General features: G+C 34.5%; 1 protein-coding gene across 1 annotated transcript in view; it reads left to right on the top strand.

Moving 5' to 3' along the window:
- The first annotated feature begins 706 nt into the window (after positions 1-706).
- Positions 707-12,687, top strand: part of LOC137620923 (serine-rich adhesin for platelets-like) — a 27,342-nt gene continuing 15,361 nt past the window's right edge. Inside the window, exons 1-3 of the mRNA XM_068351367.1 lie at positions 707-826; positions 10,195-10,935; positions 11,298-11,608. Coding sequence (XP_068207468.1) covers positions 707-826; positions 10,195-10,935; positions 11,298-11,608 — 1,172 coding nt within the window. The remainder of the gene's footprint in view (positions 827-10,194; positions 10,936-11,297; positions 11,609-12,687) is intronic.

Below are 12,687 nucleotides of genomic sequence, written 5' to 3' on the forward strand. Positions count from 1 at the left end.
TAGGAAGACAGGTAAGACCAAGGCGGAGTCATCCTATCTGTAGTACAAAATTGTAAAGACTCGACCTTCAGCTTCTTATCAGGATCCTTCTTTTACCAAGTCGGCCTTGTTTAGAAACAAACACTCGTTTTTTAAAGCTCTTACTTCTAAATCTTAATTACCCGTAGACCTTTAGGAAAACGCCTACCAAGCCTTATGAGTCATACAAAGACAAACGGCAGAGAAATAACATTGTCTGATGAAGACATGCAAATTCGTCTTTGTCATAGATACGGGAACCCATTTTGGCAGTCCCGGTCATTCATGGGGTAATCAATCGTTCAAACTATGTGTGGGGGTTTGGGGAACTTCCGTAAAAGTCACACGTAATAGTTTAAGACCAAACCAATTAACTATATGGTCGATTGCTGCTCTTAATTTCAAATATATCTACATACCTCCCACCTTCAGCAACTAAACAGTGACTGAGACATGTGGTAATTGAAATAAAAATCTACCAGAACACTATATGGAAATAACCTATAAAATCCGCAAACTGTGATTATAAAGGGTAATATGGATGGAATTATGAAGACTGTTGCTGAGGGTACAGAAGAATCGAAAACTTTAGAGCGAGATAAATAATCATATAAAGGGAAAATCCGACTCATAACAGCAATTTAGACCCATCACAAGTGTAATGTTAGTTCTAGAGCATTCGGGCAACATGGCCAGGCACTGCTTTCAGGGAAGTCATACGGTGCGAAGGTGCATTTGGACTCTGAAAGTAATATTAAAGCGACGTTCGACAGCGAGACGGAAGAGAGGAAGCAAGAACGTAGGTAAAGTAAGTAAAAAGGCGGGTGCAGCTTGGGTCTGAAGGGACGATGCAAAGACCCTGTATCAAGATTGCACCGTTTGAGGACAGTTATATCTTAAATTTACATCGGCGGATATGAGCTACTTATTTATTTATAATAACACTCATTTACTTATTCTGTTTGGTTTCTAAGCAATTCCATGATAAGCTTTATGACACAGGAGAATTGAAAAAAATATACTTTAATGTACAGAACATTCTGTGAACGAAAACAATATTTCATATTCACCAACAGAAGTCCGATAAACAAGAAAAACAAAAGTATTCATGAACTAAATTCAAAGCTGTTGCCCAAGCTGAAGCCAGCTTCTATAAAGTAGCATAAGAACGTTCCTTTGCACACTATTCAAAAGAAAAGTAATATTGCAACTCTCATTATAACTGAAATTATAAAACTATATATATATATATATATATATATATATATATATATATATATATATATATATATATATATATATATATATGTATATATATATATATATATATATATATATATATATATATATATATATATATATATATATATATATATATATCTTTGAGGATTTTTACGGTTTCAATCTACTTTTTTATATTTTCAACCCAACATCTCAGGGGACAGAGCAAACCATGTTAAAGAATAACAGGAAAAATACGGCAGGTTTAAAACAAGTGTACAAATGCAGGCCACAACATTTTTCACAAAACAGAAAAATCATCTGCCTTGAAATTAACGAAAGCGTAGCAAGAAGAATGGCTCTGAAAGACTTCAGCACCCAAACAACCAAAACTGATGATTCCTCCCCCAAACAAGAAGACGGACGACTCCAAAAGAAACGTGAGGTTCATCGCAAGTTCCGCGGATGAATGAATGGCCAGGCCTTATAAGGTAGCAGTGTACCTCACAAGAGGAGGAGGATGAGGAGGAGTAAGCACGACAAGGGTACAGAGATTCAAAAGATGATTCGAAGTGCGATTTACAAACTGTCCATTACCATGTCTTGAATTTATAATGAGAAAGCTTTTATCCATTTCATTGCCCTTTACACAGAGACCTTTTATGTCTCGACCGATTCCTTCAGTTCGCCTCTCACTCTGGGAGGCTGGTCATTGACAACTCAATTAAGGCGTTCATTTGTTTAGTGACCTCTCTTTTTCTCTCTTTTTCTCTCCTTTCTTACAATGACTGTGCTAAATTTAGGACACGTTGTTCTCCTAGGTTTTATTAGAAAATGAATAAATAAAAAAGTTGAAAATAAAAAAAAAATTATGGCATGTGTGTTATACCGAATAGCAGACAGATATGCTCCTTGACTAGATTGAGTCCCTATAAGAAAGGTTTGTTATTGGATTTCTTTTGAAAAGATGTACAGAGCTACTCTTAAAAATAAGAAGGTTGAATGCAGTACATCAGAACAGATAGAAGACAAATAATTATATGAATGACATAAAGCATACTACAACTTGAATGGGATCATCACTTCACCTGCATGGTTTTAACTTTGAAATTTGTTCTCCTCCAAGTACCAATTGAACATATCGAACATTAAATAACATTTCTAAACTGACTATTACGATAAACTACTCGTTCCCTGCTTGCCTGGACTTTTAACCTAACAGCCAGGTCAATTGACACCAGCCCATTTTCTTTCTATTACACAAGAGCCAAATTGTTTTTGCTGAGCGTTTCTAGTCTCAAAATGTCAGTCTAAAAACAATATATATATATATATATATATATATATATATATATATATATATATATATATATATATATATATATATATACATATATTTTCCAATTACTATCGTGAACACAATAGGTTTCGATATTGTGTAACATTACAGCTAAGTTTCTTATGTCAATTGTACAAGTTTTTCTTTAATCTACCTTTATTCTTCACCTAAACAAAGACATTATGGTAGAACTCAGTCCACTTTCATACCGGAAATCATAGTGCCAGGCCCTTATATCCCTGAAGAAGATACAAATCTACACTCTGCTTTACTTTTGTGGACGCCCATGCCAGAACAGAGAAAAGGAGTCCATAATTCATCATGAAGACAATTAAGACCGGGTCATTACTTCGGAAAAGGGCCCATCCGTTGAAAGAGATGAGCGGGCATTAACACCCATAATGTCATGGCAATTACGTGGTCATAAGCCTCTATAATGCGATAATGAAATTTAATTGGTTCTAATAGAGCTAGAAAGTAGCAATATAAGATGATTCATATAACCCTTAGGCGATTGAGTCAGTTCAGAAAATTCATGCGTTGGTCACAGTTCACCGCGTTCCGTAAGGATTAGAAATAAGACTGGGGTACATTCAACAATACATTAAAGTTACGGGGGATACGAAGCGTGAACTTCTATAGAAAAATCTAAAATGATAAGATGCTGGAATAAAGTCAAGGAAAAAATGAGACCTAGTAAAATGAGCAATAATGAGTGGAAAGGGGATTTTATCTCACAGATATAGTACGAAGTGTAAAGATTACTGGATCTTGAGATTATTTTGTCGCAAAAGACGAAAACGAAAAATTAGATATATTACATTCACTACGTACACTTTACAGATCTAATATTGATATTTATATTGAAAATGCGGTCTACGAAGTTGATGAAACATATCGAAACAAACGCATATAATTTCTTGTTGAGGTTTAAAGGACACTCATGAGAGAGACAGTCGACCACATACAGTATATTCAGGGCCCAAGGCCCTCTCCATCCAAACTAGGGCCAGGGAGGGACAGACAATGGTAGCTCATAATTCACCAGGAAGAGTCGAGCTTGGCTCATTTGACCGGTTAACTTCCTCCTTTTAATAATAAAACTAATAGGCTCTCCTCAAAAGTGTCCATCGCAGGCTCACATGGACGATGAATTCTTGAACACAGGTGGAACGTTTTTCGAGCCGCCACCGGGCACTGAACTTCCCTAAGTCAGAGACGTTAGCTGGTTACCAGCTAGACTGACAAAACGCTATACCTAAATTATCAAAGTTCACCCTTGCAAGTTCTGCGAATATATGTTTTTAAAAGTATTATATGTTCTGCGAGACAGATAAAATACGATTGTCAATACACGATACTATAATATGTATTCAGCATCTTTATAAGAATATATATATGTATATATATATATATATATATATATATATATATATATATATATATATATATATATATACATATATATATATGTATATATATATATATATATTTATATATATACATATATATATATATGTATATATATTATATATATATATATATATATATATATATATATATATATATATATATATATATATATATATATATATATATATATATATTACACAAACACCATACGCTAATAGATAATGTTGAATAAGGAAAGGGTGCATAAAAGGACATACCTGAAAAATGGTCATCTGCAGAATGTTAATTTAAAACAGTTATATACAAGGACATACCTGGATAAAGTTAGTTATCTGCATAATGTTAAAATAAAAACAGTTATATGGCTACATGGGCGCGAAATAGGAGATGATGAATGGAGAAGTACTGAATAGAAAGCTCAAGATAGAGACGACTGGGGAAATCTAACCAAGGCCCTTTGCATCAATAGGCGTAGGAGGAGATGATGATGATGATGATGATGATGATATAAATATATATATATATATATATATATATATATATATATATATATATATATATATATATATATATATATATATATATATATATATCACCCCGACAAGGGGAAGTTTCATTTAGGGAAAATCTATTTCAATACTTTTGTAGACACACACGCATGCATGCATGCAAATATATCATCATCATCAGTCGTTACTAGTCCACTGCTTCTTTCACAATCTCTCGGGCCATATATATATATATATATATATATATATATATATATATATATATATATATATATATATATATATATATATATATATGTGTGTGTGTGTGTGTGTGTGTGTGTGTATCTACTAAAGTGTTAAAATATGTCTTCACAAAATGAACCTTCCTCCGCTCGGAAATGTAAATCATATCCCAATTATTATTGCCATCTTAGGAAATGCTGTAGCAATAGATTGAAAAGCTGAATGCTAATGTCCAAGGGCCCCCACCAGGAAAGTAGCCAAGTGTGAAACCGCCCCTCCCCACCCCCCCCCCCACCCCCAGAAAAAAAACCAGATAATTAAAAAATAAAGTATTATGAGGAATAAAATAATGAAACCAATAAAGGTCGACAAAAATGTTAAAGGAATAACAAATTATGAAATAAGACATCATAAGCTAAGAGGTAGCTAAAATATGGTGTCAGATTAATATTCAGAGTAAAATTTAAGATTTTTTATTTCCATCAATTTAAGATTAGTCAGCTAGTGAAGGTCAAACTGAACACTATTAAAAAATAGCCGCATAAACAAATTTACAAATTTCCTCAAAGTAGAGTGGTTCCCAAAACCAGTGTAAGATTTACTCAATAAGTGATTTTGCAGTTAAGAATGACCACTAGAATTTACTGTAAACTGCATGACGTTCAAGGAACATTGGCAATATAAAGATCTGGGAGGACTGGAAGTCCTAGACCTACTAACACTCATGCTTTGAGTTCTTTTAGGGTTTGATTTCACTCCTCATATTTGCATTATACACTTATTTTGGGTAGATCTTTATTGGAGAATAATTAACATCCGGTCTACACAGTATCGATTCAAAGGGGGTAGCATGACCTGCATAAGCAATAAGCTAGTTTCTAGGGCAAACCAGAGTTCCTACCCTTCGGAACTCCAGCTATTACATTACTGTAATCCCTATGACGTCAGTATTTGAAATCTATTGGATAAAAATAATAATACGGAGAAATAATCTACCCACTCCCCTTTGTTCAAAAGTAAAAACAAAGACCTCGTGATTACCGCGACCAAAAGTAGCTCTAAAATCAAGACCAACCATGTGACCTTCTTGATCAGAATCTTACAACACTGGAATTATACGAGAAGCATCACACACATTAAGGGCCTTGCTTGACACAAACTGCAATCTCGGAAACAAATGATTATTTGCAGCAAATGTATTCATACCTATTCTAGCAACCCCTTTTTTCCTATATAGCAGCCTAATAATGCAGATTTGAGGATAGAACCTGATTAACACCAGCTATCAAGATATTTCCGTCATACGAGTAACAAGAGCTTAAAGTTTTCCATTTGTGAGAGTAACAAGCGAAGTGCTAGCTATAAGTGAGTTCCACTTAATACTAGGAGGGCTAAAATGTTAATGATTATGTTGTGATTTTTTTTATCACACACCAAAGATTTTTTTATCACACACCAAAGATTTTTTTAACAGGTCTTTTAGCATAAATAATAAGCATAATTGTTAATAGATAGGTACCTATTGAGAAGCAAACGAAACTATTTATCTTTTACTTTAAATATTCAAACCCTCAAATCTTTTTTCAGGTAAAAGCATAATTCTAAAATCATCTATTTTGTAGGAGTTCAAACGCTCACCATAAACACCTGTTTATAGTATTTTTGTTTTTGTTTTTTAAAGAAATACTCTCACTATATCATAGTACTGATTTACAGGGTCTTATTTTATTGTAGGAATGAAAAAAACCCTCTTAATAAATAAATAAAAATTTCTCCAAACAAATACGAAAAAGTGAACTAACAGATACCACCCTAAATCCTTTCATATAACTACTGTCTGTCAAAATCTCTACGATCAGCATCATGACCAAAGACCACAAGTCATATGTAAAATTCACCCCGAATGAAGAAGCCCTTTCCGAGACTGTTCCTGGTAGATCCCATTCATCAATCCTCGTAAATCTAAAGAGAGGAACACCTCCGTCTACCTGGATCAGCTGTTAAGCCGTAAATCTTGGTTAGTCTTGTGAGTCGTTGTTGTAAATCAGGGAGAGAAGTCTGCTAATACGACTATGGAGGGCGTTTTGCGGAACCGTAAGAAAGGTTTACGAAAATGAGTTGCGTAAGATGAAAATGAATTGAGAGACGCGTAAATGAGAATGAACTGGATGTAAAGAGCATGGACTGAATAGACACACAGGAAGAGCGTGGAAATTTAGGCGGTGACAGGATATAAAGGACTGATTACTTTGAACAAAATGGAAGTTAATAAATAGCTAAAACTAAAAACAAGAATATGGAGAAAATATCTGAGGTAAGAAATGATAGAGTGAGAAGGGAACTGGGGGGAATAACATTAGGATTAAGCGAGGAACATGGAAACGAGTAAGGGAACGGAAAGTTGACATTGTGAAAAGAAATGAAGAGTTGGCATGCGCTGAAGTGGACACAAAGAATAGAATGCAGAGAAACATAAAAGGAAAGCATTTGGGGTGAATAACACAGATATGTAAGATATAATGAAATTAGTAGTTTATAAATATGACAAAAACACGGGAATATAATGGCGATAGATATAAGGAAACAAGGATAATGGATGACGTGACTCATATTACGAACGATTATCACCAAGTACATTTCCAAGACGTTTGAAAATAATTGTATGCAATGTAAGCAGTCTCTCATTATTACGAAGATTATCGGAGCATATTTCGTAATTTTTCACTTTGTTGAAATTTGATAGTAACGTGGAAATGGACGAGCACGTAAGACTAGGACTTTTACCATAAGGCAAATTTCATGATCCACTTAACTAAATGTAATATAATCGTAACAACAATAACACAAACGACAGACGAAACAATTTCACGTGAAAAAGGACATCAAATCAGCTAACGATTGATGAAAAAAATCTACAATGCACTGCAAGATTCTTTAGCCTGTGCATGCCATATTACTTGTAAGGCGTAAATAACATGTTATTAGTAAGCTCTGGAAAGCAAAATCCATAGTATTATGCACACAAAACTAAAATAACAGAGCGGTTTTCAGTATGGAATCCGAGATGGTCTTCTCAGGGAAGGAGATTCTTCTAGAAAAGTCATGATAAGCAGTGAGAACTGATACTCGTTCGAGAAAAACTCCCCAATGCCATGAATGCTTGTGTAGCATGCGACACTTTATTACATCATTTAATTTCATTTGCCGTTAATTATCTAGTACAGACAGACAAGTATATTTTCCATAGTTAGTCTAGAACAAAAGTTGGAAATCTGAAGTAATATACACAGATGAAGACACAAAGGAAATAGTTCAGTAAAGAGTACTTTCTGCAAATGTTATAGATACCAAATATCATTCAAAGTACCAAAGATTTTTATCTAATACCGAAAACGAAAAAGAGAACGAACCAAGGAATATATATATATATATATATATATATATATATATATATATATATATATATATATATATATATATATATATATATATATATATATATATATATAAAGAGAGAGAGAGAGAGAGAGAGAGAGAGAGAGAGAGAGAGAGAGAGAGAGAGAGAGAGAGAGAGAGAGAGAGAGAGAGAGAGAGAGAGCATATACTTTAATCCCCTAAAATAATTTTTTTTTTCAAATCTTTTACATGGTACATACCCTTTAAGTATAGAGATATTACACACAAACACACACATATATATATATACAGTATATATACATATATATATATATATATATATATATATATATATATATATATATATATATATATATATAAATATATATATATATATATATATATATATATATATATATATATATATATATATATATATATATATATATATATATATATATATATATATATATATATATGCAAGCGCACACAAAGCAAAGAGCATATCCATGAAAAACGCCTGACCGATCAACTGCCAACCCCATAAAATTCAGTCATGCTTAAAGCCGCCACCGTTTACTAAACAGGAAGAGCGGACAAGCACTGAGCAAACACCTTTAACAATAACGCCCACACGCAAACACGAGACCTCTCTCTTGAGGCAGCAGATTTTTCTTTTCTTTTGTTCCACCTACGCAACTCCATCTGTGGAGTCGACGGCATGTTCTTTAATGAAATTTTCTTTAAAAAAAAATACATAAATAAAAAAAGTCTGTCCCTCTAATTATTTCGCAAACTTTAAGGTTTTGTATCTCATGCGCGCAGAGGTTTTTCTTGACGTGCAAATGAATATGTACACAATTTATGTAAATACAGCCGGGCTATTTACACCGAGTGGGACTGTTAACTTCTCTTTAAGGAATGGTATATCAACAGAGGTGCTCCTCGCACTATCATTATCACGTTTTCCTTATGCAAAATTCAGGGTATTTAGGACTCGACACCATACTTTTTCATTAAGGAAGGTATAATTACAGAAACCACTTGTGAGTCACTTCTTTATGCGAATGGAACCGCGGGGCGGAGGGAGTCAAGATCAGTTCGTTATTCCGTTAGTAAATATTCAGAGATATGCATTAGTATTACACTCATTTTTAGACTTGAAGGAAACTAGACCTATGGATAGACTTTGGTCATTTAGATACTTGTTTCCATATGAGTATAGCAAAGGAGATCTCTGGTAGCGAAGTACCTAGCTTTATCTATAGGAAAATTTAATTTACCCTCTAAATAAACCTGAAATCATATTCTATTTGTCATTGGCCAGGCTTAAATTAAAAGTAAAGTTACCAATGTATTCGATGGTTAATTATCATAGCAGAATACCATTACGATATCTATTTGATAGCAATTATCAAATTACTGCTTATAATGGAGTTTTTTTTTTAAAATCACATACTAAAATACACATATGAAACCAGCTATGATAGTTAGAAATGTTACACTTGCCAAATAAAAAAAAAAAAAAAATTGGAGTTTCTAATTTATTCAAAATGCTGAAGCTGTTATATGTTTATATGATAAGCCGAAAGTAAAAGTGTCCCGAAATCAATCATCAGTGGAAGCTACGTTTATATCTTCTGTCAAATACTACTACTCAGAAAATTTGAGAGAATATATTACGAAAGAAAAAATCTTTATCAATAAAGTGGAAACATTTGACATAGCGAGTAAAATAACCACTACGGAAAAAAAAAAAAAAAACGGCAAGCATCACATTTTCATCAATTACGGGATCGTTTTTGGGATGTAAATGTATACATTTTCTGTGGATATCTTTTACCAAAGATTTGAAAAAACAAAACATTAAAAGCTTAAACTAATCTGAGATAACAAGGTAATTTATCTTACATCACAATAAAAACATGGAATGTGCCATAAAACAGACAATTAAATAAACGGCCGGACATGAGATGAAACAAGACAAATAAATTTTGATGTTTTACTTAAATATTTTAGCAGTACAATTATTAAAATTTTATGTTCTAAAATTATTCTTTAATTCCTCCGCAGGACTATTGGGCAGAAGTATCTTCGCTTCGAAGGGATCTCCTCTTCTGCCAGCTAGGTTCAACTGACCTACCTCTGTCATTTGACTTCGACTTTCCTCTAACCACAGGCCTCCCACCTCCACTTCCACAAGCACCACAACCTCTAGTCGCCACTACAGCAGCCCCTGCGCCCACTTCAATTACCGTAGGTACTGAAGTCACTGGAGCACCAGTTACTGATATATCGCCTCCAATAAATACAGCCTCTACTACAATAGAAGACCCGAATCCAGGCGTCTCAACAACGTCCCCAAGTTCAACATCATTTTCTTCCACAACTACTGTCTCTACTCCTTCAACAAGTACACACACAACATCTGAAGTATCAACCACTGAACAACCTCTTGTTCACTCATTCACAGACCGTTCTTCTGAGCCCCCACCCACAACGATCTCTACTCCTGCTAGCGGGAGCACATTAACGCCCATTCCTTCTCCCTCGGCACCTTTACCTAACCCTACAGATCCCAGTTTGCAAGTAGGCTCTTCAGATAAACCAACGGAAAAGGGACCAGTCAGAGGGCCCTCTTGGGCTTCCCTTAGATCCATTAAAGATCAGAATCATTCTAGAGGACCTGGTGGTTTCCTTGGAGAGTCAACATCAAGAGCGAGAGGCTGGGTTCCTACTCGGTCACCTCGAAGTCACGATCGAGCGATGTCAGACGACGCCCCACCTGCGGCTGATGCAGCTGCTGCTGATCAGGTAAGTATTTTAGTTACAGTACATTCGGGTAGGCATTTAGTCACAGTACAACATCGTGTACTAAGAATCGTAAATTTGTATTAGAACTGTTAAAAGGCAGCTTTAAATGATATGTCATTTATTATAAATTTCCCGAATACAATTAATCACTGTTGGATTAACCACACTTCCAATAAAACTGTTTAGCACATAACGGACAACACTATTTTGAGCGGAAATAATCCTAAGAAATATGAAGATTCAGATTAATTTGTTCACGACTCAGAATCCACGAGTCCATGTATGATAAACCAATAACTCTCCTGTAACTAATTACTCTTCCATCCCCATGACTTCCGCTCTACAATGCTGAACGCAAACAGGAATATGTCGCTCTATTGGAACGACAACTGAGGGACCTACGGGCGCGGGTGAAGGCATGCAGGTCATGTTTAACGCCGCCCCAGAGAACCAAGCCCACATGCGGAGGAGGTACGGCCTGGAGAGAACATCGGAAGCGGGAAAGGCAACTGCGGAGCCGTCAAAGGGCACAGAGAAGAGAAAAGCGTCGGAGAATGAAAGCTCTTCAGAATAACAATACAACTACAACGCAACCATCTACAACCACGACAGAAGAAGAAGAGGATGATAACAATCCTGTGCAGGCTGATGTCAACTCGTGGTTCTCAGAAAGGTAAATAATGCAGGCGACGGGTAAGTGCATAAAGCACAATGGCTGTTTTTGTTTTACATAGTGTTAGAATTCGAAATTTACAAAAGAAAAACAAATCAGAATAATAAAGTTTACATTACATACAGGCTTTACAGGCACATACAGAGAGAGAGAGAGAGAGAGAGAGAGAGAGAGAGAGAGAGAGAGAGAGAGAGAGAGAGAGAGAGAGAGAGATCTTTGTTGTTAACGATTTGTTGCTTTGGTGTCAGTAAATAAAAAAAAAAAAAACTTCATAAGAAATCCCAGAATTACCGAGCATTTTGGCTTTTAAATAAATCATAATTAATTAATTGATGGAGCTTCTCAGTGCACACACTGCACCTAGAACATCAGTATATTTGCTTTAAATAATAGGTACAGCATAGGGCTAATAGTTATAACAGAAAAACTATCATGAAGGGTAAAGTCAAATACTCTTTAACAATCATTTCAATTATTCGTTTCTTTAAATATGTACTGCATATAAATTTTCCCATGCACTACTCTGGGAATAAAAAGCCGTGTATTGTTAACAGGTTCAACCACTCGCCTTCTTACAAGATGTTACTTCTCTTTTCTTTTCTTTTTCATACAAATAAAATTCCAGAAACTTCTCGGCTGTGGGCCACTGCTTTCAACTTTGCTGCCCATTTGTCCAAATGTTCGTTAATGATTCGAAACAAAATAATTTCAATACTTCTGTCCTTCCTTTCGAATTCTCTTCAATGTCCTTTTATTCTTTTAGACCCTACGATTCGTTATAGTTAAACCAAGGTCTAGTGAAATTCGTTAAATATCACATCACAAAAGATTGGTAGAATTTTTACACACCTCCACCAAGTCAGGATGCCAGAAAACTTTAAATCAATCAATCAATCATCTATTAAAAGATTTATAAATCATGTATAAATCATATATTTTAAATATACGCTCAAAGACATAAATTTCTTTAGAAATATAACTTTTATAAACTTCAAATTACTCGTTTGAAAAAAGGGTTCAAAGTCACTGTGATTCGACTATTAACTACATTCTATTGAATCGAAGAAGAAAAATCGAGT

Source organism: Palaemon carinicauda, chromosome 27 (genome assembly GCF_036898095.1).
Source record: "Palaemon carinicauda isolate YSFRI2023 chromosome 27, ASM3689809v2, whole genome shotgun sequence".
NCBI classification, from domain to species: domain Eukaryota; kingdom Metazoa; phylum Arthropoda; class Malacostraca; order Decapoda; family Palaemonidae; genus Palaemon; species Palaemon carinicauda.